A 27,160-nucleotide genomic window follows, 5' to 3' on the forward strand; every position below is an offset into this window, starting at 1 on the left:
ATCCAAGATTGACAGTTCTATTTCCAACAACTAATATTTGTAAAATGTAAATGGGTTTATAGAGATTCGAGCGGAAATCCGCTTGAAACTAACGAATAGATTCGTTAGAAAAATGTAGGTCATCCGGGATTCGATCATTGGAACATTTAAATCCTGGCGAGTCGACAATGTGCCCATTGGAATTTACATGCAAATTTGTTTTGTGCAATTTCCAATGATTTCTCATTCGCTGATAGCTGATGTCTGATACAAGCCGGGGGCAGCAGAGACGAGGGCATGCCAGACAGGATACCGTACTATTGGCCTGCGGCCTAAGGCCTCGGGCAGGATTAACGAAATGGTCAACTAACTGTCAGTGCATATTACGCATACGCCCATATGCCAGCCACTAGCCTCGCCGCAAGATAAATGACGTCAGCCGTGGGTTGGGTCAGGATATTTTGCGATGTATTTAGCAGCTAACCAAGCCGTATTAATTAACTTTTATGATGATGGGCGGAATGTGGACCAAGCCATAAGAGGACCAAGGGATGAGTGGCTCTCCACTAGGCGTATGCGTAATATTTCATTATGCGGCCATGGCAACCTTAACTCATCTCGGGCCGCACTTCCTTTTGATTCCGTTCCAGGGCTCCTTTGGGGCTCACAAGATTTATTGCCTGCTCGAGAGATAAAGTCATTATGATGGCATTATGAAAAGGGAAAGACACCCGACCAGGCCGCCGTGCGGCATTTAGGAGATATGAATCTTTGATGCATGTAATTGCGGCACACACTATACCCGCGCCCATAAATGCGCCATCCAGGGATAGGATCCACGTTTTATCATTGATTTTCCACAGCGCTGACATTTATGGAAATTTTTTGGTTTTGATTCTACTTGAGTCGTAGATATATTTTTATCGCTTGTCTTGCACTAATTAAAATTTCATTAGCCACACTTCGTCAGGCCATTCATCCCAGTCACCCGCCCCGTTGACTTTGCGATTCCCACCGATGAACATTAATTATGCATGCCAGAAGTCAAGGCGGCTGAAACGCCAACTGACAGCTGTCACCGCAGACAATCAACCGCGACCCGCCCCCTAAGAACACATAATCAATAATTTTCATGGATATATCCAAGGGATATGTAAGCAAGCATGCACTATTTGTGGGACTATCTGGTTTTACAAAATTTCATTTAGTTTCTCGTATATGACACTGGCATCTCAGATAATTTTATATTATGTCGCCCACCAGCGAACGGAAGCGCCACCAAAGTGCATCTAAGCAAACGTTTGACCTGAAACGCTTGGCTGTTGTCCTTTGTTTTGCTTTTGCCGCTGAAGTTTTCCGCTTTTCTGGCATTGTCCATTTGGCAGGCTTTCAAAACTGCCAGCTCCCAGTAAGTTGCGAAGAAATCATGCACAGAGACATCCAGACGGGGAAACCGAGACACACTCAGGCACACAGACACGGAGACAGAGAACATGGCGCCTACACACTGCGCGACAAAAAAATGGCCGACAAAATGGCGTCGTCGATTTGAAATGGCAGCGGGTCAGTAGCGCCAGATATTCAAGGTGCACTCTTAAAGTGCTCAAACATGCGACCAAGTAAATGGCTCACTTGAATTCTCTATCAGACTTTTTAAACTTTTCATATTATCTGGCGGGGAAACTTTTGAGCCAGATGACGAGTATGGAGAAATTGGTTGTCCAAAGTTTGTAAGAACTACTATGCAAATGATACGCATTTGTGCAGTTGAAGCTTCTTTATTTAAGATCTTTTTTTTTCTGTTACTACTTTTGATAAACCAAATAAAAATTTTATAAAAACCTCCGATATATTTTATAAATTTCTAGCTAGCAAACACCGAAAGTGTATTCAGAGTCCTTACTTCTCAGTTGAGTTCAATTTCCGTTTTTGTTCCTGCATTTTTTTGTTTCCTCCGGGTGCTGATTGAATTTTCCGACTGCCAGCGGCTGCATTGCTCCGCATATGTTGCCACTTGCTCGCATCGTGTGGCAAGAAGTTTATTGAAATCGATCGAGCGAGCGACTTCCAAAAATGTCGACCCGCAGCCGCACCCGTGCAGTTCGCCATTTGCATACCAAGTGGAATGAGCGGCGGAGTGCCAGCGAATTTATACAGATTTATGTTAATTTATTGAATTTAATTTGGTTTTTCTTACACTGTAACGATATGTGTTGTACGGCCCAGAGTCCGGACTCGAGTGAATCTCGACTGCGAATAAATTCAATCAAGTTTTGCGCATAAATTACACCTTTTTGGCGCCACGAAAATGATGCGTATCTTTAAGATACGGAACCAAGAGGGCAAAGCCATTCGAATACCAACAATAAGGCGGCCATTTGTTGCTTTTATTTTATGTTTATAATGGCAAAAGTTTTGAGGGTTGAGGACGTAGGGCTGAGGCTGAGGGTTGCCTTTTTATGTTCCGTCTGTGATATTTGAAGAGGCCGAGAACGGTGAGGCGAAGGACTAAGGTCATTAAAATGGCAGAACCTGAGCCAAAAAGGTTGGATGCTTTGCATTCATTAAGTAATTGGGGGGAAAGGTGTTTCGTGCTGTGGGGGAGAGGTCAAGGCATGGACACAAAGCATCTGCGGTTCTGCGGCATGAATTATTTATATACTAATTTAATTATTATTTAATTTGCCATGAACTTCATTCAGCGTTGATGATGAGTTGCGTGCGATAACTTTATTAGGCTTCCTGTTTGAAGTGTGTCTGCAAATGCCTGATTTCCATTTGCTGAGCCAAGTAAACAATGCCGGCCGAAAGTGCCAGATTCAAGAGATGTCTAAACTGTCTGGCTACTGTTTTGAAATCAAGATAGGATGGCTTCCGTTTCTTCAGCTTGTCGGTCAAAAAGCAAACGGAAAACGGCTGTCTTTCCGAAATGGAGATTCCCGAAAGAAACTACAAAGAGAGTCTTGAATGTTGGATGGATTATACATTTTAACTTAGTAGCTTACCATCAAATCAATAATATCCAGTTTTTTAAAGGTTAGGCCATTACTGGAATTTGAAGCTACAAGCTTCTTTGCCTCAGAGTCTTTACCGTCGAATTCGGCTTTCCAGGTCTCCTGCATCAAGGAAAAGTATTCTCCCTGCTGGCAGTAGGCTGCGGCAATTAAAAGCATCCACATGGCCAAGTGCCAGGACAGTAAAATAAAGGATGTTATGACGCGGGCTTTGGTACCCTGTATTTTTTGAATATCCTGGCCATCCCAAACAGCTTCATCTTCCAGATCGTCTTGGGTCTTCAGTTGCTGTACGACTTCACGGGATTCAAAGCTACAAAACTGCAGAAAGTCCGCAAGCCGAAGTCCCACAATGAACATGAAGAGGATGTATGTCATTTTAAAATAGGAGCCAGCCAAGACATTAACCGACTTCTGAAAGGGTAGAAGACTGTGTAGCTGAAACTGAAATAGTTTCAGATTCCTTTGAAGTCTCAGTTCTTTCAGGGATCGCAGCCACCCTGCACATATCAGGTGGTACAAAACATGAAGGGCCATAATCAAGACGAACAGCAGACGTGCCAGGCCAACCAGAAAGTTTATGACGTCGAACAGCTCTTTCATAGTAAGTATTTTGGCTTCACCTTTATGTTGCGGAAAGTCCAAACAAAGAGTTTTTATCAGAAAGGTGGCTAGCAGCATGACCAAAACTATTCCATAGATAAACACGAGCCAAGAGCATTCAATTTCCAGATGTTTTCCAACTAGAGATCTTAACCTTTTGTAGGCCGACTTGGCCTCGTCTATCAGTTTTCGCAATTGCCCTCTGTACATCACAGACCAGATCATGGTCATAAAAAAATATATACTGTGAGTGCTTTCGCTCACCAAATCCAGTCTATTTCTGAGGGGCCTGTACTCAATATTCAGCGTATTAACCAGTAAGTTCTCTTTTTCCACCTTCACACTTAAAAGTTTATGATAACACAGGATTAATGTGATAAATATGGTCGCGGCATATCTACAGCAGTTGCAATTTTCTTTCCTGGATTTCCCAAGCTGCAGAAACCCTAGAATAAATAGCGGAAAATGGAAAACTTTCACCAAAGTCAAAATAAAGCGAATGCGTGACATCTCTGATGGGAACTAACTAAAGGTTTTTGAAAAGGAAGTTCCCAATATTACGCCATTAACTAATTACTAATTTAGTAAATGTGTCTCATTTTCGTGTGTGATGGTGCTATTATAGAACTTAAGTCGAGCGACTAATAATTATACCTAGTAATTATTAAGTAACTTCCATTTAATCTTGCTATTCATCATCTCTTACAGTCCTTCAGCTTTTAAAACTGGTACTAAAATAAGCATCGATTGAGAACGAATCGCACATCCTTTTAGGCACCATCCATATGCTAATTGATATTACTAATGAACTTAATTCGCCCACAATCAACAATTTTAAAATTCCTTTTTGTTCATAAATATGATACATTGTTTCCCCATCCCCATCAATTACCTGGGATTGTTAACACAACTTTGAAACTGCTGCCCTTGTCAGAGCATTACTTGAAAAAATAACGACAATAATATTTTATGCTCTGTTTATTTGTGGAGCTGCTCTTTGGACCGCTTTAATAGTTGTCACTCGGATGTGGATGTGGATGTGGATATGGACATGGCTACCAAATGGGTGGAGCACTTAAAATGGCATAAAGCCATACGGGGTCGTCGCATCCCGCCGCCACCCCTATCTCCGTCTGGCCATTGCCGTCACTATCGCACCGGAGCTCACTCTGCCCGGTTGCTGGCATCTTGGTGGAGGTGGTTTTTCCGTTCCGTTCCGTTCCTTTCCTTCCTGCCTTTTTCATAGCCCGGCAAATGGTTTTACACGCGTGTAATTTCCCCGACATACATATATGAATTCGGTGCACTCCGCATGGTGTGGCAAAAAGTCCATGTTTTTATTACAAATTGCAATTGTGAAAAATTTTATACATGGCCGCATCGTTGTCCTCTCGTCGCCGCAGCGTGTCACATTCCGGGGCCTTCGTCCTGTAGCCTGCCTACGAGGAAAAAAAGGAATGGAACACTGAAAGAATATACTCTGAGACTAGAATAGAACCGGCATATAATTTAGTTTTTGCTTCAAATATTGTTCTAAATAATGAAAACTTTAAACAATTAAAAGATCTACTTTCTCCAAAAACAATCACAATATTTTTTTGACGTGTAGAAGGAGTTTCCAAACTGGAAACTGCTGTTCCAGTGATACTGAGTCCAAAAATAAACTGCCACATAAAATTCCTACCGCATATCCTGTCTGTGTCCTTGCCACTTGCCACTCGGTCTCCACTTTTTTGCATGCTGCGTGTGGGGCATGGCATGCATAAAGCAAATGAATTTATTTTTCGACTGGACTTTTTTCAATATTAATTCTTTCTGCCTTTTGGCTAGTGGAGAGTCTTCCTTCTTTTATTTTGTGCCTTAACATTTTTTTCTACGATTTTTTTGTTTGATTCGCTTTATTCACAAAATTTTTTCCGTCGATTTCGCCGAGCTATAAATTTTTGCATATTTTCATTAGTTGTCAGCGCTGCTTTTGATGATTTATGCATGTTTTTGATGCTCTTTCTCCCAGTACCCTGCTGGTCCTTTCTGCATTTACTATGACGGAGACCGACCTCCCCGCGCCGGAACAAGGCCAGCAATAAAAAATAAAACAAACAAACTTATTAAAAATTTAGTTGGTAAGGCAAAGTTTTTAAGCTAATGAAAATTGCTGCAGTTACGGGAATTTGTTGAACGAGGATAGCATAGCACTGGAATTTTCCATGGATTTAAGGGAGGGAGGTGGTCTTAGTTTTGTGGCTTAAATTAGGGTAGGTTTTTGGCCAATTAAGGCAACGAGTTTGTGGCTACAGTTGCCATTGGTAATATCAGATATTAAACCATAGTTACTTTCATGAAAGGGGTTTAAAAAGAGCAGAAAATTGGAACCAGTCCTACGAATATAAACCATCCATTTTGGTTTGGTGTCGCAAAGCTCAAATGGCTGCTGCTAAAGCTGATTGTGATGTTTTCCAACGCCTCCATTCATGCTTCTGCCCAGGCTTCTGTTTCACATTTTCCACCGACGACTGACGTCTCTAATGATTGTTTGACAAACATGCCAGGATAACCGTCTGCCTTTCTTCCGTCCTTCCTTCCTGGCAGCCAAACTGCCTACTCCCTGGTTTCCGGCTGGTCGAAGCTCTTTATTGAATTCCAACGCGGCGCCTGCCTAGTCCTAGGACCCTAGTCCTTGGTCCCTGGCCTTCGGAGTCCGTGCCTGGGCCGACATGTACAGGATTTTAAAAATGCCACATAGAAGCGCTGAACGCTACGACACGAATTCAAAATTGAAACGACAAAGTAAACGGCAAGAGGTGAGAACTAAGCAGGAAAGTGCACTAAAAGAGTTCCATGCTAACGCTTTGTCCATCGGAAATATTAAGACTTGAGTTTGTTTCCAAGTTTGTGGTGATTTTTGGAGTGTAGGGCGTGGGTGGGAGAGCTGGGAACGCGCCCAAGGAGCCGCTTGAGTTTGACAGTTTTGGGTTATGCTGCGATGAACATGGCCGATATGCTGCCATGCAAATCTCCTCGGCAAGTGGCAAGTGGAGTGTGGCGAGTGTGGCGGGGGTAAGCAGCGATTGAGACTTGAACAAATTAATCGCCATTCGGGGCAGAGCCGACAGGACAGAGTCAGGTTTGACCGAGTTTACACACTCTCCTTTGCATTTTTTGGTCGCTTTTTGGGAAGGTGAGTCGCTCCCGCCACCGACTCGGCGAATTCCCAGTTTGCAAATAAATTAGTTTGCTACGTGAGCGACACAAATCTGAAGTGGGTCTGACAGCGGTCCGCCGGTCCGGGAAAATGTTTAAAAAATTTAAGCGTGTGCAACGTATCGATTTGGGACTGACTTTGGCTCCGCTAATTGAAGTGGTTTCAATGTATGGCAATCCCATCAATTATCCGCAGCTAGGAACGCTTTTTCGTGCTGAAGGCAAATGCCTTTTCATTCCACAGGGGAAAATTAGAGTAGTGTTCTGTGTAGTAAAGACCCATTTGATAACCCACCATATTTAAGGTTGTTTTTGTTCCATTCGCACATTAGAGCTAAGCACTCATTAACTTGATGTAGACCTGGAGGGCTTTTTTTTGGGCCCAAAGCCCTGCCAGACCTTTAGTCGGAATCATGCACTTGTCGCTGCCCAAAGTGCTCTGCATCTGCTACATTGTCAGTATCTTCCGAATCCAGAAGCGTGTCTGCAATTTTCTGAGTCTCTACCATGTGCGATTCGACGGGGTCGCAAAAAGATTCCATCAAGGTCAACAGTTCATTTTATACTGTATCTACGCGTACAATCTGTTTTGTCTTTTCCCTTACTGGTTGAACAATGAATCCTTTAGGATAAACCGATACAGCCTTTTCATCTACTTGGGGCCCCTGATCTACTACGTTCAGCACAAGAATGCTATGCTCACAACCCTGAATAAAATGACAGGGGTACACCTGGAGCTCCAGTCCCTCCTGGGCCAGCTCTTCTGTGTGGAGGTAAAGAGGGCTGTTGTCTGTTCCTTGGTAGTGGTCTTCGAAATATTTAGTCTGACCTGCTGGAAGTTGGCTAACTATGATTTCATTCAGCTGATCGTTACAATTGGCTATCCTTTATTTTGGCTCCTGCAGCCGCTGCTGCAAATAAACAGCTACATTTGGCTACTAGCCGTCTATAAGGCCATGCACCCGGTGCTAACTGCCTCCGAGCTCACCCGCAGGGAGCGTTGGAAGATTCTGAAATCATTACTGAAAATCCACCGCAAATTGGGATTCATTCAGAGGGATGTAGCCTCATATTTCATTATGTACCTTATGTCAGTGATGGTGATCCTTTGGGAGTTCTATGCCCGAATACTAATCTTCCAAACAGGCTTTAGTGAGGAGCTCAATAGGCTCATACTAGTGAACCTCAAGCTTTGGCAGATCAAGTACTTGGCACTCATACTCTTCCTGGTCGCTACTTTGCTTTTTGTGATGGCAGACTTCAAGTCCCAGCGGGATAAATTCGTGAAAGGTATGTGGCATTCCGGATTGCTAAATCAAAGAATCTGTGACTTCAGGGAACGCAAAGTATATAGAAGACGCTGCAGGCAGACTCTGGACGTAGTCGATTTGTTGGTAAGCCTTCTCCCCAAATACAAAAAAAAAAGAAAATACTAATGAAAGAAATCTTAGCTGCGTACTGGAAATGGGCCTAAAGATCTGCTCTGTCCAAATCTATCCCTCATGGAACTTCGAATCAATGAGGATACTTTATTTGTCTTGGAATCGCCAGCGTTTATATTATACCTTGTTCTGTTGAGTTTTATGGCTTGCCTTATTCCTTTCGTGGCTATCTTAAACGGATTTCAATTATCCTTGGAATATTCGCCTCAAATGGAATATTTCTGCAACTATGCCTCTAACTATACGTTTTCAAATTATACGCCGCCGCTTTCCGTAATGCTGAGCTGGGCATTAGGCGAATAAAATCAACAAGCCTGGACACTTGCCAGAACTCTCGAGAAATAATTATGCAAAGCACGTTTGCTGTGTGGGCTGCCAAACCGAGGCGGGCACCAAAAAACTGAAAGGCTAAAAAGAGCTGAAAGCAAAACCAATAAATCAAAGGAAAAATGATGCTAACCCATTCATTACACAGCAAACACTCAACGGACCTTTTTCACTTCCAAGGCCCCTCCCCGGCGACTACATTCAAAATGTCGAACTGGAAATCTATTAAATCACTCGAGATATCCACTGCCTCTGCGACTGGAGTATTTCGAACCTTAATTAGCTCATAGCTGTGCAACGTGGCGTATGATTAACACGCGACTAATGAACGTCATTGCTGCACCGCGAAAAAGCTTACGATTTTCACGATATTTCTATTTTAAAGAGGATCCTTTTTTTCTCCATAATTTATTTGTAATGTTATCCTTAAAAAACCCAAGGGTAGCCATAATAATAAACAAAGATATTCCAAGGTGCAAAGTTAGTATCCTTTTTTCGGTGCATCCTGTCTTCATCCTGTCCTGGCTGGCACTGCCGTTGACATCGCTCAGCTGTGAATGATTGAATTAAAACCCATTCGGCGGACCTGGCACAATCAATGGAATTATTACCCGGCCGGCCACGCCCACTTCAGTTCAATGCACAAGCCTTCTGCCATTCTGGAGTGGCGAGTGCCGAGTGGCGAATGGGGAATGGCGGAAACTATTTCCGTGATTTCTAATTTTCGAACCGAGTCCCCTCGACGCCAGTTGACTGGAAAATCTTTCGATTAACTGCATTCGGAGGGGCCCTGCAACATTAATGAGGCACGCCCCCAGCCCATTAGCAGCTTCATTGTCGCCCGCCCACATCCCAAATCCCACACCCTAGTACCACACGCCCCCACACAAATACAAATACACACATAGCCACGTATGGAGGAGTCCAGGATTCGAACTTAATTGATATGCATGTGTGTGCGTAGATGGGGGGGATGGTGTCCTGCAAATGCAATTTCCTTGTTGGCAGTGCTGCTGTTGTTCTGCCGCTGCGCTCTCTAATGAGTTCGAAATAATTCCATGTTATGCCCCAGCTATCTATCCATCTTTATGCACCCCATTAAAGCCCCCGAAATCATTTGATATGCGACCCAATATATATTGTTTAGCTACGAAAAAAGATAAAAACCCAAAGGATCCAGGGAACAGCAAACGGAAAGGATGGCAAGAGCGAAGCAGAGCTTACGTATTGCAATTTGTGCAAAATGCAAATTTCCTCACTGATGACAGCCGCAATTTTGTGCCCTATTGTTGTTAGTGGCACTCGGGTTTTTGTTGTTTTTTTGCTCGACATTGTTGTTGTTTGCAAACGTCCATTGTTAGGGACATGAGTGTGAGCATGATGGTGTGTGTTTGGGTCGAAAGTGTCCACACATCAGGGCAGAAGATTAGGGACTACAGATCAAATAGTAGCTAAATCCTTGCTAGATTACTCTATATTTGTATATAGCCTGCTGCCAAGAAGAATAGAAACTAATTAATGGTTCTAATCTTTTGGCGATGGGTGTCCCGCATGCCGACAGGACAGCATGACAGCCGTCAGGCACATACCAATAAACACAGCAGGCCGAAGACCAAGCCAAAAGCCAGAGCCGATCTGAATTCCTGACTGGCAAATGTCTGGCCGCCGGACAACACAACAATGGCTGACCAGCGTCAGCATTAGGGTTACTATCCCCCATCCTCGGGCCCCTACCGAGAAGACATGGTCTTGTTTCTCTTTGATTAACAATGATGGGCATTATTTTTGCAAATAAATTCAACTGAGGCTAAAGGACCCTCGCCGAGGAGTTCAAGGCAAAGGAATGCTTTGTTTGTCCTTTCTGCGCCCAATCGTTGACATTTTTCCATGCTCAAGTTGCACTTTATTGATTTATGGCAGTCAGCGTCAATCATTGTTGTTCGGCCAGGCTCGTGAATGCACAACGAAAAATGTGTGGCTCTTTAAGAGTACGAAACAAGGATAATGGAATATCTTGAACTTCAAAGAACGGGGCTATAAAAGCTGTACTCGAGTTTACTTTAATTCATGTCCAGTTGACAACTTGACAAGTTACTAACTTTTATTTTCTCCGGGTGTGGTCATAATTGCACATTTGCTAAGAGCAACAAGGACCGCCGCACACACACAAACTGACACATACTCAGAGGGAGGCGGAAGCTTTTAAGCAAACAGGATGTGCCGTACATGTGTGTTTGTGGAACAGCTTGCGAGCACAAGGGACAAGAGGGAACAATACTTACAAGTCCGAGAACTTGAAGCGAAAACAATGCATTTGTTATGCAAAGCCTTTGATGTTGTCCTTGAGCAAAAGTGCTGAATGGAGGAAGGAGCTGCCGATGTGAATCCTGCCAGCAAGTTGTCAATGACAAAATGATTTTGCAGCAAAGCTGGCAAAAGTGTTTTGCCTTTTTATCGGAAAATGCTCTTAAACTTTCGTTTCGGGCCTCGCCTGCCAAATGGGTCAACAGCGAAAACAACGTGGCTGCCCACACAAACTTTTGTCGGCTTCTACGAGAAGGATGAAAGAGCAGGAAGCCGATCTAGACAGAGGTCCCAACAAAATAATTAAGGTTCTTCAAACTTATTGTCGATTTTTTTTCTAGCAGCGGGGGAGCTAAAGTTTGTTTTAAAAATATTCTAGAGATAATAATTAGGGCAGCGCCGCAAAGAGAAAAAGTCCAGAAAGAACAAAAGCCAGGAAGTGGCCAAAAGTAAACAGCACAAAAAAGGGACGCTTAATAAATATAAAAGGCCAGCCAGCCAGGATGGCGAAGAAAATTAGAGGACGGAGGCGGCGAGGAGTTGGAGTCCTTAATACCCTGCAACATGCCGGCTAAATTTCAACATAAACGAACGCTGGGCGCACTTAGCAGGCAATTGCGAGATAATTTAATTATGCGCACTCCTGGCAGAAACGGCAGTGCCAGGATAACCGGATAATGATAACGAAATAAGTAAACCAAAAGGGCTTACACCACAGGCCACAGGCACGCGGCCATAAAGAGCCAAACAGCCACAGAGCCAGATAAAATGTGTGCGGTGAATGGAATGAAAAATGGCCAACGAGCCAAGGACAACAGCCAGAGGAATCACAAGGTGTGTGTAACGCTTCGATAACAATAATATCGGCCGGCGGGGGTGTGGCTTAAACAAATTGCACCCGACTTAGTTGCCAACCGGAAGCGGGCAGAACTTGTCGCCGGATGCGATGTTCTATATGTTTGCCACTGGGCCCCACTGGACAGGTAGCAGCTGCAGCCCTGTGACAGAAACCGTTGCTATGGCATTAAGCATAATTAGCGCGAAAATAATTTATTCAAGAATTGGAAAGGTCAATTGCGACCCTAATTGCCATTGTCTCGTTTTGTGCATTTTCAATTTTGAAATTCGCCATTCGGTTTCATGTTGCATTTGCATTGCAGATTATGCAAAGTTTTTCCAGGGTGTCACTCGTGTCATCTAGTTCCCCGGATGATGAGTTGCGGTGGAGCTAATTAAGCGCCGTTCAACTCTTTTTCTCACATACCAATTAGCCGGGATAAGCGTTTGTTAATGGTCAAAAGTTCAACTGTCCAGACCACTTCAAACTTAAAGGCTAATTACTCCAAACATGGAACAAAGCATGATAGATTGTTAATGCTTTTTGTTATAGTTTTTAAACTCTATCCTTATTATGGAATTTTGTAAATTATTTTCCCTGCCCCCATTCAAGTGTGCTCTTTAAGATCGCCGGCTGCTCCCCTTTTTGTATTGAAAAGGGGTCACGCCCAAACCATATTACCAAAAATGTTCCGTTTTCGGCACTTCGTTAGAAACTTTGCTTCCCGCTGGGACGCATCGAGGATGTAGTTCTTGCCGCGCTTCCCGCCGTCGCACCACCTTGCAACCAGCCAATGGGCAATTTGGCTTTAACATTACGGTTAAGCATGCATGTCAAGCACATTGCCACACTGAAAAGTTTGTTGCCCGAGTTGCTCCAGCGGCAGTGGTTGTAGTTGCCATTGCAAATTGCATTTGCAGCAGATGCAGCTGCAACTTGCAATGCCCCATGTTGCATGTCTGCGACTCCGGGTGGGTGTGTGTCGGTTCTTGTGTTTGTGTTTGTATTTGTGTTTGTGTCACCCCCAGGCCAAACGCCTTCGTGCCCCCGTTTCAGTTCCTTGTGCAATAATTAAGTGAGTGCCAAGTAGAGTGAAGCGTGAAGCATCGCCGCCGTTCCCATTTTCCTACTTACCGCCCACGCCCACGCCTACGTCGCCCTACTGCAAATTCATGCGTTAACAAAACAAGCGGGAAGGTTACATTACCCGAACCGGCTAGACTGCGAAATACCCAATAAATTGGACATAAACATAAACATTGCCTACTTTTTTGGGTAGGGTTTGTATTTTGATTCGGAACCGGCCAATAGTGTAGCTTCAACGGTGTAGCTTATCCCACTACATACATTACAGGGTAAGAATTGCTCGAGTTTCATCACCAGCTTGCAATGAAAGAGAACCCAAAGAAGGCGGTATATGTTCTTGGGGAATTCGCCTTATTTTGGCTATGCTCGCGGGCACCGAACGCGGCTGAGTAAACGTTGCACGCATGAGAAATCAAAAGCAGCAGCACCCCCAGCACCTACAGCATCGGACTACGCCCATGCAACCCTCAAGTGGCAGCTCCTTATGCTCCTTATTATTCTTATTCTCCCTTCTCGGCGGGGACTCCTGGGTGCCCGTTTCTGTTGCTCCTTCTAGGGTCCTGCAAGTGCTCCAAACTGTAGCCACATGCACATGAAGGGTCGAGCCGGAGGACTGGGCCAGAGTTGAAGGAATTTTAAATTACAAAAACGAATTGAAAGTAACCGGAGTCTGGACGAAAAGGAAAATGGAAAATTAAACGCTTAATCGAATCTGGGGGCACTTAATAAGATAACCAGCAGGAAAAATGGAAATCCTCAGCCATGATGTAATTGAAGGATGGTGAAAAATATACCATTTACACAGGAATCGAAGATAATAACTTAAATAAATTCCCAGCGGTTGATTTGAGTTTTCTAGACAGTTTAGAAAGTCCCCTTTAGTTTTTCTTAAATGCTTTCCAGTCGCTTCGCAACAACTTTCTCCTGCCAAAGTCACATGCCTGAAGTTGGGCCATAACAAGGACACGTAAGCTGCCGCAACACGCATTCACTTATTTTGCCATCAAATGCTGGCACTTGAAATCAAATTTAAACACACCCCACGACCCCGCCAACCAAGCCACACATCCACATTTATTTATCCCCTGTGGTAGTGGAAAATGTGCGTAGTTTTTGTACTTTTTCTAAGTATATTTTTGCACCATCCTGGTGCTTTCTTTTGAGGCGAGCGACACGTACTTCCGCTCATAAGCCAAAGGCAAACTAGGCGAGAAGCAAAATGCTGGCGAACTAAAAAAGCGAAAGAGCTACACAAAAAAATACCCACTTGTTTTTCCAGATAGAAAAAATATTATGCATTTTTTATTAACTTTTTTATTTTTAAATAAACATAAATAAATTTCCCCAAAGTTTTGCAAGCTTGAAAATCTTAAAAAGGCAGCCGTGCTTTTGCAGCATTTTATTTAATGAAAATTGTGGAACGACTTGTCTTAGATGCATGTGCTTAGAATAGGAACTCGGCCTTATGACTTAGGCACATCCAATGTTATGGCAGTTTATGGAAAAGTTATTTTAATATTAAAATAGTAGGCTATTCTTATATGTGGATTTATGTGGTTGCGGATAGGATTGCAAAACTTTCTCTGAGTGCACCCACTCATACTTTCTAACATTGTAACGAGATAATATTTTTCCAACATATTCGTGTGAGCCCAGGACAAGGCTAAATGATATTACCTGGAGTAACATCAGCCTGAATGACAGACAGGTACTGCAGCGGGGGGCGTGTCTGGTTCCTAGCAGCCGAAGGGCGGGGCTGGAGAGGTGCATGCACATCTAACGGAAACCGGATGTGCTTGGCTTGGCAGTTGTGAAGTGATGTTTAGGCCAGGATGGTTGGAGGGGAGGGCGACTGCCAGCCGATGTGCGAACTCGCCCATAGGCATCATCGAGTGCCACGTTTTATGTCTTGCCAATGGCAGCCCGGAGCTCGGTAGACCCAGTGAATCCAGTCGTGTCACACACTGATGTGCGCGGTAGATTCGATCTGGCCACCAGTGCTGCTCATTTTTGCGACTATTTTAAACTATGTAGATTTATTTAAAATTTAATTTGTAGAGCTAGCACTATTGCTTCGAACAAGTCTTCAAATCCCCCGACAGCGAATACTATGAATGCTTTTCTTCTATGAATAGGATATCCATTGCTTTCCCTTCAATGGCTGACATGGCAGCACTATTGCGACTGTTTGATTGTGACTATAGCGGTTATGGCCCCACAGGCGCCGCTCACACTTGTTCCTCCTCACGCACTCCCCTCGCACCCACCAGATGTGACAGCATAAATCGCTGCCACTGCCAGCGGGGGAGCAGCTGGAAGAGAAGTCGAGTCGGGAAGTTGCTTGCGAGTAGGGGTAGGGAGTCGGGCTTCAGGAGAAGGAGGCCGAGACGGAGACGGAGGCTGAGAACAATAAAGCCATATTGGCAATTTAATGTGCTGCAAAACATTTGAACATTCGATTGGGGTGCCGAGGACAACAACGACATCTCGCATACGCAGCGTGTGCCGAGGAATGCATTTTAAGCGGCTAAGCACGTAAACAGAAACATTGGCAGTGCACTTGTGCAGCTGGAAGCCAAGTTTACCGTTTACTTATCTTTGGCAATGCCCAACACGTATCCACATTAACTCGCCCACTAAGCCACCCCGCTCTGGCATACTGGGAACAGCTTCATTTTCAGCTGCTGCCTGCCAGAAAATTTAAGGAATTTTTTCTTGCCACTGCCAGGCAGCTAGGCAGCCAGGCTGCCATGTTAGCCATGACCCCCTCATTTCGGGCCAACCAAGAGCCCTTCCGTTTTGGCATACGCAACATTCTCGGGGAGGGCCGCTACTACCGCCTTTGTCATTTGCATATTTGGCGCTGCAATTTTCGTACCGAACTTGTAAATTTCGCCTTTATATATGCAAGGTGCAAATCTGTTTAGCGTCCCCCGTGTGCGGCAGAGCATCAAAATGCATTTATGCAAAGGCCAGTGGAAGTTGCACCAAAATGAAGTCAGCGTGGCCGGAACCCAGCGACTGATGACTAAGTTGAAAGTGTTGTCTGATTACCACATTTATCAACGGAGCTTAACGCAGTGTCTTTAGGAAGTTGTGAAATGGCTAACCATTTTTCATAAGTTATATCCTTTTGAATTATTCAGCTTAGGAGGCAAAATTATCCCTGCTAACGCTTCCATGAAGTGTCTCCAAACTATGCCATTTGGTATTCAAAAGTTCTCCTCAATATTATCTTTACATTTTGAAAAATAAATATGCTCGTAAATGGTAAATCACCATAACTAGCTAATCAGCCAGGCTCTTTACAACACCAACCTAACAAAGTTCTTGCCGATAAATGCAAATGGTTTTTCGGTTTTGGCCACAAACTCAAACTCACATATAACTTTTTACGACGGGAAAACAAAGTCTGCCGAGAGGCCGTAAAATATCAGATACCATTTTGTCTATCCCCCGAATCGGATGCTGAGAACAACAGCGACGAGTGCAGCCTCAAAAGTGTGAAATCACATTTTCAAATAAAACTTAAAGTCATTACTTGCTGATTAGTTTATGATTGAGACTTTAGTATATTCTTTACAAAGCTAATAATGCTTTTTATTATTCCTATTACAATGTCTGGTATATTAACATTAATTTATATTTGAATACTCCTAGCTAATAGTTGGCAAGTTGACACATACACGTATATGAAGAAGAAGGAGAGACCCACAACCTCGGACCCCAATCGCATTACGTATACGCCACGTTGAGCGCATTTTGGCAGACTAGCAATTGACTTTAATTACTTTGCCTCAAAAAGTCATGCAGACTCCAGGGGCGGTATGTGTGGCTGAGTGGGGGTGTGTGTTTAGGTCATGATGTCATCAGCTGTGCAAAGGAAGCTTTAGTGGCAGAGGACGACAGACAGGGTGGCCATGAAAGGAAGCAGCAACATCAAGAACTTTCATTAGTTTTTGGGTTCCCCGGCTGGCTTGGCGGAAGCCACTAAAAGCCTTTACATGGCATTCAAGTGCACACCGCCCCTGTCCCGTAGAGCTCCCCCACCCGAACGTGTATAAAAGAAAAACAGTTTGGGAAATTTAATTTTCAGAACACTTGATTTTTAAAATGGCAACGTGCCGGCAAATGGGAAGCAATGAAATTTGCTGTTAATTTGTACAAAAATGTCTCTATTAAATTTTAAATTGGTTTTTTGGTAAATTTTATGAGCCGCCTCGATGTGTGGACACCAAAGGTTGTGGGAGTGCATGTAAAAAAATAAAAGCACGCTGAGCAAACGGCATGTCCTTTTTGCGGATGTTGTCAATGCATTGAATGGAAAGGAAGCTCCTGAAACGGGCTTGGGTGTGTGCAATTCTGGCTAGGAGAAAAAACAGATGCACCGTGAATAATTTGGCTTCCAGGAGACATTTGTTTAATATAAGGAAATATTTATTAGGAAAGTCACTGAAATCTTCACAAAAATGTTTCTACAAAAATATATAAAAATTCTCTAAAAGGCTGAAATTCCGAATGGAAATATTTTACGTGCATTAAGTTCTACCAACAGCTGCTGCAGGATGCGTATGCAATCTGGCAATAAATATTTTATATTACAATATGTTGCTCCGTGGGGAACTCGTGGCAAAGCAGAGCATATTGATTGTGTTCCATGACGGAAAATGTAAACTGAAATTTTATAGGTATTTAAATCCCGAAAAGCGGTCGACTCTGTTCTTAACGATCATAGCTGCACTTTGGTTTTAGTTTAAGTAAGACCATTCATTCCTCCGGGCACCGTAACTCTCACTCGTTTATTGTATGTTTTTCTTAACTGCTGGCCCTCTCTCGGTTTCCCCAACGGAAATCGGTTGAAGCTGCTGTCCTGTCGGCACCGGAAGTTGTGTCTGTTTTTTATTTTATTTCTTTATGACGCTGCATTTTGTGGCATGTAGGGTTGCTCTTGCTAGCTTTATTGCCGCCGACTCCTTGGTCAGAGCAATTACATATATGTACAATATATAGCACTTTCGGCGGTTATTTGGGGACCCGGGCTGACCGTGTTGCTTGTCGTAAATGAGTCTGGATATTTTAACGGGGCTAATGTCTTGTGGAGCAGCCTATTTGGGGGTGCCTAGTATGGGATAATAAACTATATGGGGTAATTAACATTTTATTACATCAGCCGTGACAAGTTAAATAGCCGAGAAGCTTTGAATAGATTATATATTATAAAAACTTGTAGATTTACAATAATATTCTTGATTAGCTTAGGAAAACTAAATCATATACATTTTATTTATTTCAAATGGTTTTCAAAAGGTTATACTCTTATTAGGATTTACTTCTTTCTTATTACTTTCTTATTACATATTACTTTACTTCTTTACTATTCTTATTAGGATTCCTATATACTTTTAGGATTTCAGATAAAAGGCCAGCGGGATGGTTAATTTAAAACCGGATCATCATCATCAATAGGGCCATTTAAATTTCATCGATGTCTCAGCTTTCGTTTCTGTGCCTTTTGTGAAATGAGGGCCATTAAAGTTCCATTTTCCCATGATATTACAAACTTACCTTCGCACGCATTTGCTCCTTATGCTCTTCAGAAAGATTCATCCATTCTCTGGCACCATTTTGGATCGAAAGGATCGTTGCCACATTTGAATTGTTTTGTCGGCGCTCACGCAAATAGGTAACGAAACCTTCGCTTAAAGCAGGTGATCTTCTGCGTGAACAGGAAGTCTTTCGCTTGAACTTCATAATGCTACTTCGCTTTATACTCTTCAGAGATGACTTCAAGGAAGAAATGACAAATTTGCTCTTTCGTGATTTCTTCAATTTATTTTTGACTAATCTTTTTTTTTGACGGGCAAAGGCCGAAGCCCGAGGCGGAGGTGCAACCTTAATTGGAGAGATTCCTTAGAGTCCTTATCCAAAAAAAAAAAAACACTAGGAACTTACAGAAAAGCAGAGTTTGTAATCTGGCCACATTTTCCCCCATTCATTGATCGCACGTTCTTCAAACTCGCACTTCTCAAGGTCGCGGTGGTTCTTTCTGTAAAACTTCATAAAGTTTATAAAAGCCAGGGTCTCCGCTGGCCCAAGCGGCTTAGGTAGTTTATGTCCCATAGTGTATCGGGTTCCTTTAAATGTTACAAGAATTTCGATAACTGGCTCTTAGCTAAAATATGTGTTATTGTATCACTCTCTCTTACTAATGAATAATTCGTCCCGGCCTGCTCAAATCAAAGGTTTTCAAGCAATTACTTAAGGCCGCATAAAAATTAGATTTTCAGCAGCGTTCTCCTCCCGACACTCTGATTATTAAATTTGAAGGGGAAACGACTTTCTTGTTTCTTCTCGAAGCGCTCATCTCGGCTTAGCTCTCATCATTATTATTTTGGGAAGTAATTAAGCAAACTTTCTACTGTCTTTTCTTAGGTTGTTGGAATTTGTTTTTACTCCTAGACCATCACGTTTGACGGGCCTTGACAGGGACAACCAGAAAACGAACGAATGAGCTGGAGGAGTGTGGAAAAACGAACAGAAAAACAGAAAATAAAAGAAAAACCTAACTTAAGAAACAGGCCTCAATTTTCTACGTGCACACCATAAAGTTGATGTGTAATTTGTTTTTATATGCATTCAACAGAACTTGCCAAATTCTATTACAAGTTTACAATTGTATTACGGCAGAGAGCTCTTCTCGTCGTCGTAGGTCTCGTCGTGCCTTCACCTAAATAAACCATAACTAATGGGGTCGCACGAGCAGAAGTATCTGGGAGGGCTCATACTTGTGGGTTGTGTGTAAGAATGTGAAAATGTTGCAAAATGCTTTAAAGCGTCGAAAGCAGCTTAGCAACTTCCAATGCTGCACAATAACAACAGCCAAGGCACTTGAGTGGGAGTGGAGGCCAAAAGGAAAAAAGCAAACAAGCAAATGAAATTTCCGCTGGAGCACCCCAGTCCAGAGCCAGACCCGGCACGAGCACCAGAAGCAAAAGCTTCTTCTCCATTTCGATCGTTTAGTGTATCAATAACTGAATAACAGGCTAAGAAGGTTTGGTTTGTTTGTGCTGCCAATCGAAGCCTGGGCGCTTTGTTTGCCCTTCTTTGTGCAATTTCAAGTGCCGGAAATACGCTCCAGCTTTATGGATACCCTGTCTGTGGGTGTCCCACCACAGCTCCCGCGTACTCTACTTTCAAAATACTGCGTCTAGCCACACCGAGAGTTACTAACACGCCAGTCGAGATAATATCTTTTGATTAGTGGCAACCGCAAAAACTTTAATTAAATTCGCACACAATTCTCTGCTGGAACTGAAAAGTTTATGCAGTATTTGCCATGTCACCGAATAAGTTTCCTTTCTCTCCCTCCCAGTCTGGACACATACGCATGTGGACGGCAGGACTGGGCTTAAGTTTTACAATTCGGGGAGGGAATAAAAAAAAAACCTAACTGAGAAAACTTTTCGCCCAAAAGTTATGCCGAGTTTGGGGGAGAAATCTAATGAATTAATTAGTTGATTTTTGCTAAAGCCAAAAGTTTCAAGCTTCCGCCAACCCAAAAACCACTTGAAGCTGTATTTTGTTGAAAAGTTGATGTTCCAGTATGAATATTTTTATTTTCCTTTGTTTAACTTTGGTTATCCGATATGTGAAAATGGAGGAATATATATTTTCAATTGAAATCAATTTAAGAGTTATAAATCCTTGACCTTTAGCCTTTCCAGTTTATACTTTACCTCCTATAAGGCCTTAAAAAAACTTCATTTCTTGGTAATATTTTATTTATTTAATTGACTTTGGTAACTTTAAAGAGCCACACAAGTGTAACCTCTCACATTCCTATGCCATAAATTTCCGGCAGAACGAATCCAGGGCAAAGGCAAGGGCGGCCAGCGACTCGCAGCCCTCCCCAGAAATAACTCATATCGAATTGCACCATTTGTTGTTTTGTCTCCCTAGAGGATATTGAGCTACACTGGCGGGGATTGTGATGGAATTGGTTGTTCGGAGGTCTGCGGCTCGTTGGCCACCGTTGCCCGATGCCGGATGGATCGCCTGCTTTATATTTTCTCGCTCGTTTGACGCTTTCGATTTTGATAGATTTATCACAGCTTACAAAAATAAGGCGCAAAGTAAAATACAATAATAAAAACAAAACAAACTTTATGCAAATGAAAAATCGAAATGATGGCCACTAATTGGATGGTGCAATGGACATCCTCACTGAGCCACGACCACGGGCCCGAGCATTAAGTTTTGTCTTCGCTCGCAACCCTTTGACCGAGTCCCGTGGTCATCGCTGGCAATGGGATGCTCTTCACATTGCACTAACCTTACATCGTTAGTGTCTCTTCTAAAGTACAAAAAGCTATGAAATGAGGGTCTCTCCCCTAGGGGGTCATCCTCGCTTGTTTTTTGGTATTTGTTATATAAAATATAATTGAAATATGCTTAATCTATGACTAAAGTGTTTCTTATTTCGTTGTCGTTCCGTTTAACGACTATTTGGAGCTCTTCTTCTTTTTGCTTTTGGGAATTTCTGCCCACAGTCGGAAGAAGTACTCATCGCGCTGAAGCAGCCTGCCGCGGGCGTATGAGTGGATGTCTGCATCCATGTGGTGGTCCCGCAGCCACGAGGAGGTATTGCACGAGCTCATCTCCGTTCGTGGCTCGTCTGGCAGGCTCTCATGACCTGGGAAATAGGAAAGGTGTTGGTTTTGTGCAGAATATTGTATCGACACAGGACACTTACCCGCTGTCATGATCTTGTAAGGCTCCTCCGATTCCAGAGGCTCACTCAGGCCAATCTCGTTCTTGGCAAATATGCGAATCATGTACTCGTGATTCTCCTGCAGGTCTCTAATCTGGAATTTCTGCACACCGGCTGGCACACGACCCACCTCAATCCACATGGTCTTCTTCATGTCCCTAATCGCAATGTGGTAGCCGAGCAGAGGCGCACCTCCATCTGACTCGGGTATACCCCATTCGAATATGTGGGCGTTCGCGGCAAGTACGCGCGTTTCAAGTGGAGCAGTGGGTGGCGACGGTACGGCTAAAAGAGGATAAACATATTTTAGGTTTTTCCATGACTATCAAAGATAAGAGGGACTCACTAGCATGTGTCTTTAGCGATATACTCTCCGTGACGGCTGGTGCACCTAGTCCAGCCTCGTTCTCGGCAGCGACACGGAACCAGTACTCGCACCTCTCCTTGAGGTTGTCGATGGTGTAGTGCAGCTGATGAGCATCCAGAGTGATGACCTTTGTCCAGGTGGTGGATGTTGAGGAACGTTTCTCCACACAGTAGCCTGTAATAAAGGTAAAAAGTTAGCACTTCTCTCAAGCACTTAATGAGCTTCAATTTACCAGTGATTTCGGAACCACCATTGCGGGCGGGCACCTCCCAATCCAAAGTAACACTTCGGCTTGTGACATCCGGCGCTCTCAGGTTTTGAGGTGGCGATGGAGGCGCTAAATTTAAAAGAAAGTGAGTGTATTAGAAAACCATATTAATTTAGTTTTAAAACTCTAGATGTTACTTTTACATACCCATGTTTTCATTATCAATATCAGCAGCTGTTGTAGGGGTTAGCATTGGCAAAGCATTAGTGGCGTTTTAAGAAAAAGCGTTTTGCAAAAAAAGCAATTTTGATAAACTGATACCTTATAGGAAAACTTACTTATCTTGCGGCCAACGACAATCTTTTCCGTGGTCTCGAACGCCTCACTGGTACCAGCCTCGTTTCTCGCATAGATGCGGAACAGATAGCCCTTGTTCTTCACCACCTTCTCCACGTGAATGTTGGTGACAGTGCCCAGGCTTGTGCCCACCTTTCGGTAGGTTGTCTCAGTCTCTTCCCTAATCTCTACAATATACTCTATGATCTTGGATCCGCCGTCGTTCTCCGATGGCTCCCAGGCCAGATTGAAGGAGGTGTTGTTCATACCCGACACGGCCGTGGGACCCCGAGGTGGGGATGGTTTTTCTGAAGAAAACATGAAAAAAAGTGATTATTGAAAAATGTACCAATATATTTGTTAATTTTGGGAATATTCCCAGAGCTCAACTCACCAAACTTCTTGGTTATTGTCACAGTTTCACTTTCTGTTGGCTCGGACTCGCCAATGGGATTGGCGGCCACCACACGGAACATATACTGTGAATTAATGGATAGCTTTTGGACGGCATACGAGTGAATGTCCTTGTCGAATTCAGAGACCTTCATCCAGACATTGTTTTGGGTGTCGCACTTCTCCAGAGTATACTTGTTGATCTCCAGACCGCCATCGTCGATAGGCGGCGTCCACTCCAGGGTGATGGAGTCCTTCTTTACGTCCTTAATCTCCAGCGACTGTGGTCTGCTGGGCTTGTCGATCACCTGTACATTGACCTCCACGTTTGTGGATCCGGATTCATTGGTGGCTGTCACCTTGTACTTTCCGGACTGCTCGCGGGTGACCTTCTTCACAGTGTATGTGGAGGTGGTTTCGGTTGTTTCGATTGTGACCGTCTTGGTGGTCTTCTGCTCGACCGTCTCTTTGTGCCAGGTCACAGTGGGCTGGGGATAGCCGCGGACCGTCGCTGGAATGGTAAGAGAGCTGCCCGTGCGCAGTTTCTGAGTCAGATACTTCTCCTCAACCTCAACGGTGGGCTTCTGCTGCAGCTTCAGACGGCACGAGGTCTCAACAGAGCCCTTCTCGTTTGTAGCCACGCAGGTGTAGGTGGCTTCAGTCTCAATAGTTGTCTTTTCAATGATGTACTTGGCCACGCGGTTTTCGTAGCGCAAGCTGCTCGACTCGATAACCTTGCCGTTTCGCTTCCACGTCACCTTTGGCTCAGGAATACCGCCAAATACGCAGGATAGCGTAACCTCCTTGTCCAGTTCGCTTACCACATCTTGCAGGGGCTCGCGAACGCTAGGCGCCTCGGTTTCCACCTTGGGCACTAAACGGATGGGTGGCGAAATGGGTGACGGCGGCGAGGGTCCCACTTCGTTGACCGCTATCGATCTGAAGACATACTCGCTGTCGATTTTCAGCTTGCTGATGGTATAAGTAGTGTCCTTAATCTTTCTAATTTCAGTCCATCTGCAAGATTTATTTTCAAAAGAATTATCTTTTAGATTTCTCGTCAATTTTCTTGAGGGTCCCTTTTAAAAATTTTATGAAGTACATGAATGGGACAATATGAAGGACAGCAAGGAAAATGCGTTAATCGGCAATATGGCCCCCTGGGATGGTCATATCTTGGGTAATTTTCATCCGATTCTTGAGCAAAGTACATTCTTGAGCAAAGTGAGCAAACGATTTGTAGATGAATTCTCCACCATTCTGCATCAAAATCTAGCAACAAAATATTTTTGAGATTTTTTGTCAAATTTTCTGGGGGACCCCCTGCAAAAATGGGAAAAACTCTTGGAAAGGGAATATGGTCCCCTGGGATGGCCATATCTTGGGCAATTTTTATCCGATTCTTGAGCGAAGTACCTTAAACGATTTGTGGATGAATTCTCCACCATTCTGCATCAAAATCTAGCAACAAAATATTTTTGAGATTTTTTGTCAAATTTTCTGGGGGACCCCCTGCAAAAATGGGAAAAACTCTTGGAAAGGGAATATGGTCCCCTGGGATGGCCATATCTTGGGCAATTTTTATCCGATTCTTGAGCGAAGTACCTTAAACGATTTGTGGATGAATTCTCCACCATTCTGCATCAAAATCTAGCAACCAAATATTTTTGAGATTTTTTGTCATATTTTCTGGGGGACCCCCTGCAAAAATGGGAAAAACGCTTGGAAAGGGAATATGGTCCCCTGGCATGGCCATAACTTGGGCCATTTTTATCCTATTCTTGAGCGAAGTACCTTAAACGATTTGTGGATGAATTCTCCACCATTCTGCATCAAAATCTAGCAACAAAATATTTTTGAGATCTTTTGTCAAATTTTCTGGGGGACCCCCTGCAAAAATGGGAAAAACGCTTGGAAAGGGAATATGGTTCCCTGGGATGGCCATATCTTGCGCAATTTTTATCCGATTCTTGAGCGAAGTACCTTAAACGATTTGTGGATGAATTCTCCACCATTCTGCATCAAAATCTAACAACAAAATATTCTTGAGATTTTTTGTCAAATTTTCTGGGGGACTCCCTGCAAAAATGGGAAAAACGCTTGGAAAGGGAATATGGCCCCCTGGGATGGCCATATCTTGGCCATTTGAACCATTTCTAGAGCGAAGTACTTGAAATGATTCGTGGATCGATTCGTGGAAATGTCGTGAAAAACGTAAAGATGTGCAATAGGTCCCAAAAGGATGACTATATCGTGCTTAATATCTTTTAAAGCTTTCAAAAGGCTTACGGTTTCTTCAAAAATGCTAAATAACTCATGGAGTGTCCTATATTTAGTGTTTTCTGTCAAATATTCTAGTGATTACTCACTTTTCTTCCTTAACATCGTGGTACTCCAGAATGTATTCAATAATTTCTGACTTGCCATCGTCCTCTGGCGCCTTCCAATAAAGCGTAATAGAGTCGTGCATCACCTCCAGGGGCTGGGGAGTGCCAGGTGCCGTAGGCTTGCCTAAAAGTAAAAGGGGATTGTCGTGATTGGGGTTCAAGTTCCCAAATATCTAGTTTGCAAAGTACTTACGCATAATGACCAAGTGCAGACTGGCTTCCGCATCGCCGACTGGGTTGACAAGCTTGACGGTGTACTCGCCCTCGTCATCGTCAACGACCTTTTTGATGGTCAGTGTGGCGGATTTCTCATCGATGGTCGGTATGATTCGCTTTGACTTGGGTATGACAACCTTCTTGGTGGTCCAAACGGCCTCCGGGGTTGGCACGCCAGTGTACTTGACAGTGAATGTGGCATCTTCGTTCTCCTTCACCTTGATGGTTTGATCCTTGTCAGATGTAATGACGGGTGGCAGTTTCAGCTCTTCGACGCACAGCTTAGAGCTGCTGGTGACATTTTCGGCCACGCAGCTGATCTCGCCGGCGTCTTCATCAGTAGCATCGTGGATGACCAACCTGCGGACTGTGCCTTTGACAAAGACCTCGTGCTTCGGGTTGGGCTTAATGGGCTTGGCCTTCTTGCACCAGGTGACTTCCACATCGGGCTGCGACAACTGCACAGTGAACTCAGCATCCGTGCCCTTGGTGACCAGAGTGACGTCTGGCAGGCGAACAACAAAGTCAACCAGGGGTTCTTCGACCGTCAACTTGGCGTTGGAGGTCTGGTCTCCCACTTGGACGGAATACTCGCCTACATCCTCTGGCTTAGCCTTAACAATGCGCAACGACTGCTTCTTGCCATCAATGGAGAGCTGAACGCGGTCGGTAAAGGTGATCTCTTTGCCATTCTTGAACCACTTGACCAGGGCATCGCCCTTGCTGAGCTCCACCGTGAAGACGGCGTTCTCGTTCTTGGTCACGGAAACATCCTTCAGCGGTTTCACAATCTCAGGTGGCAACTCGATAACAACCAGTTCGCAACTGCACTCCTGGCCCTCGATCTTGCATGTATACTCGCCCTCGTCGTGGATGGTCGTGTCTCGAATCACCAAACGACGTGCCTTTCCGTCTTTAATGAACTCCACGTTCTTGTTCTCCTCCGTGATCTTTTCGCCGTCCTTATACCACGTAACTTCGGTGGACTCCGTAGTGAGCTCCACGTCCAGAATGGCAGTATCCTTTTCAGTGACTTCGTAGTCCTCCAGCACCTTGATAAAGTCTGGCTTACGCTGCAGCACCTCGACCGTGGACTGGGTTTCCTGCTTCTTCACCTTGCAAACATATGTGCCTGTGTCGCGCAGGTTGGTGTTTCTAATCACCAGCTTGTGAGTCTTGCCGTCCTCCACCACTACACGGTGATCCATTCCGCTCAGCTCCTTGCCATTGAAGAACCATTTGGTGGTGACCACGTGCGATGTTTCGCACTCCAGGGTCAGCGACTGGACTTCTTCAATGGTGATAGTTTTCTTCAGCTTCTTGGTAAAGGTAACCTCGTCGACCTCGACAATCACACGGGCGCCGTGCGAAGTCTTTCCAACTGGGTTACTGGCAATGCACTTGTAGTCTCCCGAATCCGTTTCCGGATTAGCATTTTTGATAATGAGCTCAATGTTTTCACCATCATAGACCTGCTGAATCCGTTCGCTGGGGAACAGTGGGGCATTGTTGAAAAGCCATTGAACCTCAGGCACAGGGTTGCCGGAGACCTTAGCAGGCAGACGGATTTCACCCTTTTGCGGCACATTTTGCTCCTCGAAACGCTCCACAAACAGTGGCGGCTCAGCATTGCCACTTGTGGCTTCTGAAAATTAGAGAACGGACGCAAATACTCGTTAGTGGTTGCTC

At 44.0% G+C, this 27,160-nt stretch overlaps 3 protein-coding genes and 1 long non-coding RNA gene across 4 annotated transcripts in view; 1 reads left to right on the top strand and 3 right to left on the bottom strand.

Annotated features, from left to right (window-relative positions):
• Nucleotides 1-2,712: 2,712 nt before the first annotated feature.
• On the bottom strand, nt 2,713-4,106 carry Grl62a (Gustatory receptor-like 62a). Its single transcript, XM_017254538.2, has 2 exons — nt 2,985-4,106; nt 2,713-2,928 (listed from the first exon to the last, which is right to left on the bottom strand). Exons 1-2 carry the CDS (start codon nt 4,104-4,106, stop codon nt 2,713-2,715), a joined length of 1,338 nt encoding a protein of 445 aa, XP_017110027.2.
• A 3,104-nt stretch (nt 4,107-7,210) lies between these two features.
• Grl62c (Gustatory receptor-like 62c) lies at nt 7,211-8,542 on the top strand. The gene is made up of 2 exons (XM_043213809.2): nt 7,211-8,191; nt 8,249-8,542. Exons 1-2 carry the CDS (start codon nt 7,211-7,213, stop codon nt 8,540-8,542), a joined length of 1,275 nt encoding a protein of 424 aa, XP_043069744.2.
• Nucleotides 8,543-18,025: 9,483 nt separating this feature from the next.
• On the bottom strand, nt 18,026-19,008 carry LOC122322313 (uncharacterized). The gene is made up of 3 exons (XR_006246516.2): nt 18,747-19,008; nt 18,360-18,686; nt 18,026-18,303 (listed from the first exon to the last, which is right to left on the bottom strand). It is a non-coding gene; the product is annotated as an uncharacterized lncRNA (long non-coding RNA).
• Nucleotides 19,009-20,557: 1,549 nt separating this feature from the next.
• Nucleotides 20,558-27,160, bottom strand: part of LOC108134287 (titin) — a 121,773-nt gene continuing 115,170 nt past the window's right edge. The window contains exons 24-31 of the mRNA XM_070279867.1: nt 25,449-27,116; nt 25,238-25,379; nt 22,870-23,885; nt 22,478-22,783; nt 22,164-22,268; nt 21,911-22,105; nt 21,547-21,849; nt 20,558-21,486 (exon numbers count right to left, since the gene is read on the bottom strand). Of these exons, the coding sequence (XP_070135968.1) occupies nt 21,296-21,486; nt 21,547-21,849; nt 21,911-22,105; nt 22,164-22,268; nt 22,478-22,783; nt 22,870-23,885; nt 25,238-25,379; nt 25,449-27,116 (3,926 nt within the window). The 3' untranslated portion in view covers nt 20,558-21,295. The remainder of the gene's footprint in view (nt 21,487-21,546; nt 21,850-21,910; nt 22,106-22,163; nt 22,269-22,477; nt 22,784-22,869; nt 23,886-25,237; nt 25,380-25,448; nt 27,117-27,160) is intronic.

This window comes from Drosophila bipectinata, chromosome 3L (assembly GCF_030179905.1).
Source record: "Drosophila bipectinata strain 14024-0381.07 chromosome 3L, DbipHiC1v2, whole genome shotgun sequence".
In the NCBI taxonomy this organism is placed as follows: Eukaryota; Metazoa; Arthropoda; class Insecta; order Diptera; family Drosophilidae; genus Drosophila; species Drosophila bipectinata.

What these genes read in the sequence shown, in the direction of transcription:
- Grl62c (XM_043213809.2), top strand. Translation starts at nt 7,211, where the DNA reads ATGCACTTGTCGCTGCCCAAAGTGCTCTGCATCTGCTACATTGTCAGT. An exon ending in TGGACGTAGTCGATTTGTTG is followed by an intron (nt 8,192 to 8,248) that starts GTAAGCCTTCTC and finishes AAGAAATCTTAG; the next exon opens with CTGCGTACTGGAAATGGGCC.
- Grl62a (XM_017254538.2), bottom strand. Translation starts at nt 4,106, where the DNA reads ATGTCACGCATTCGCTTTATTTTGACTTTGGTGAAAGTTTTCCATTTT. An exon ending in TGGATATTATTGATTTGATG is followed by an intron (nt 2,929 to 2,984) that starts GTAAGCTACTAA and finishes CTCTCTTTGTAG; the next exon opens with TTTCTTTCGGGAATCTCCAT.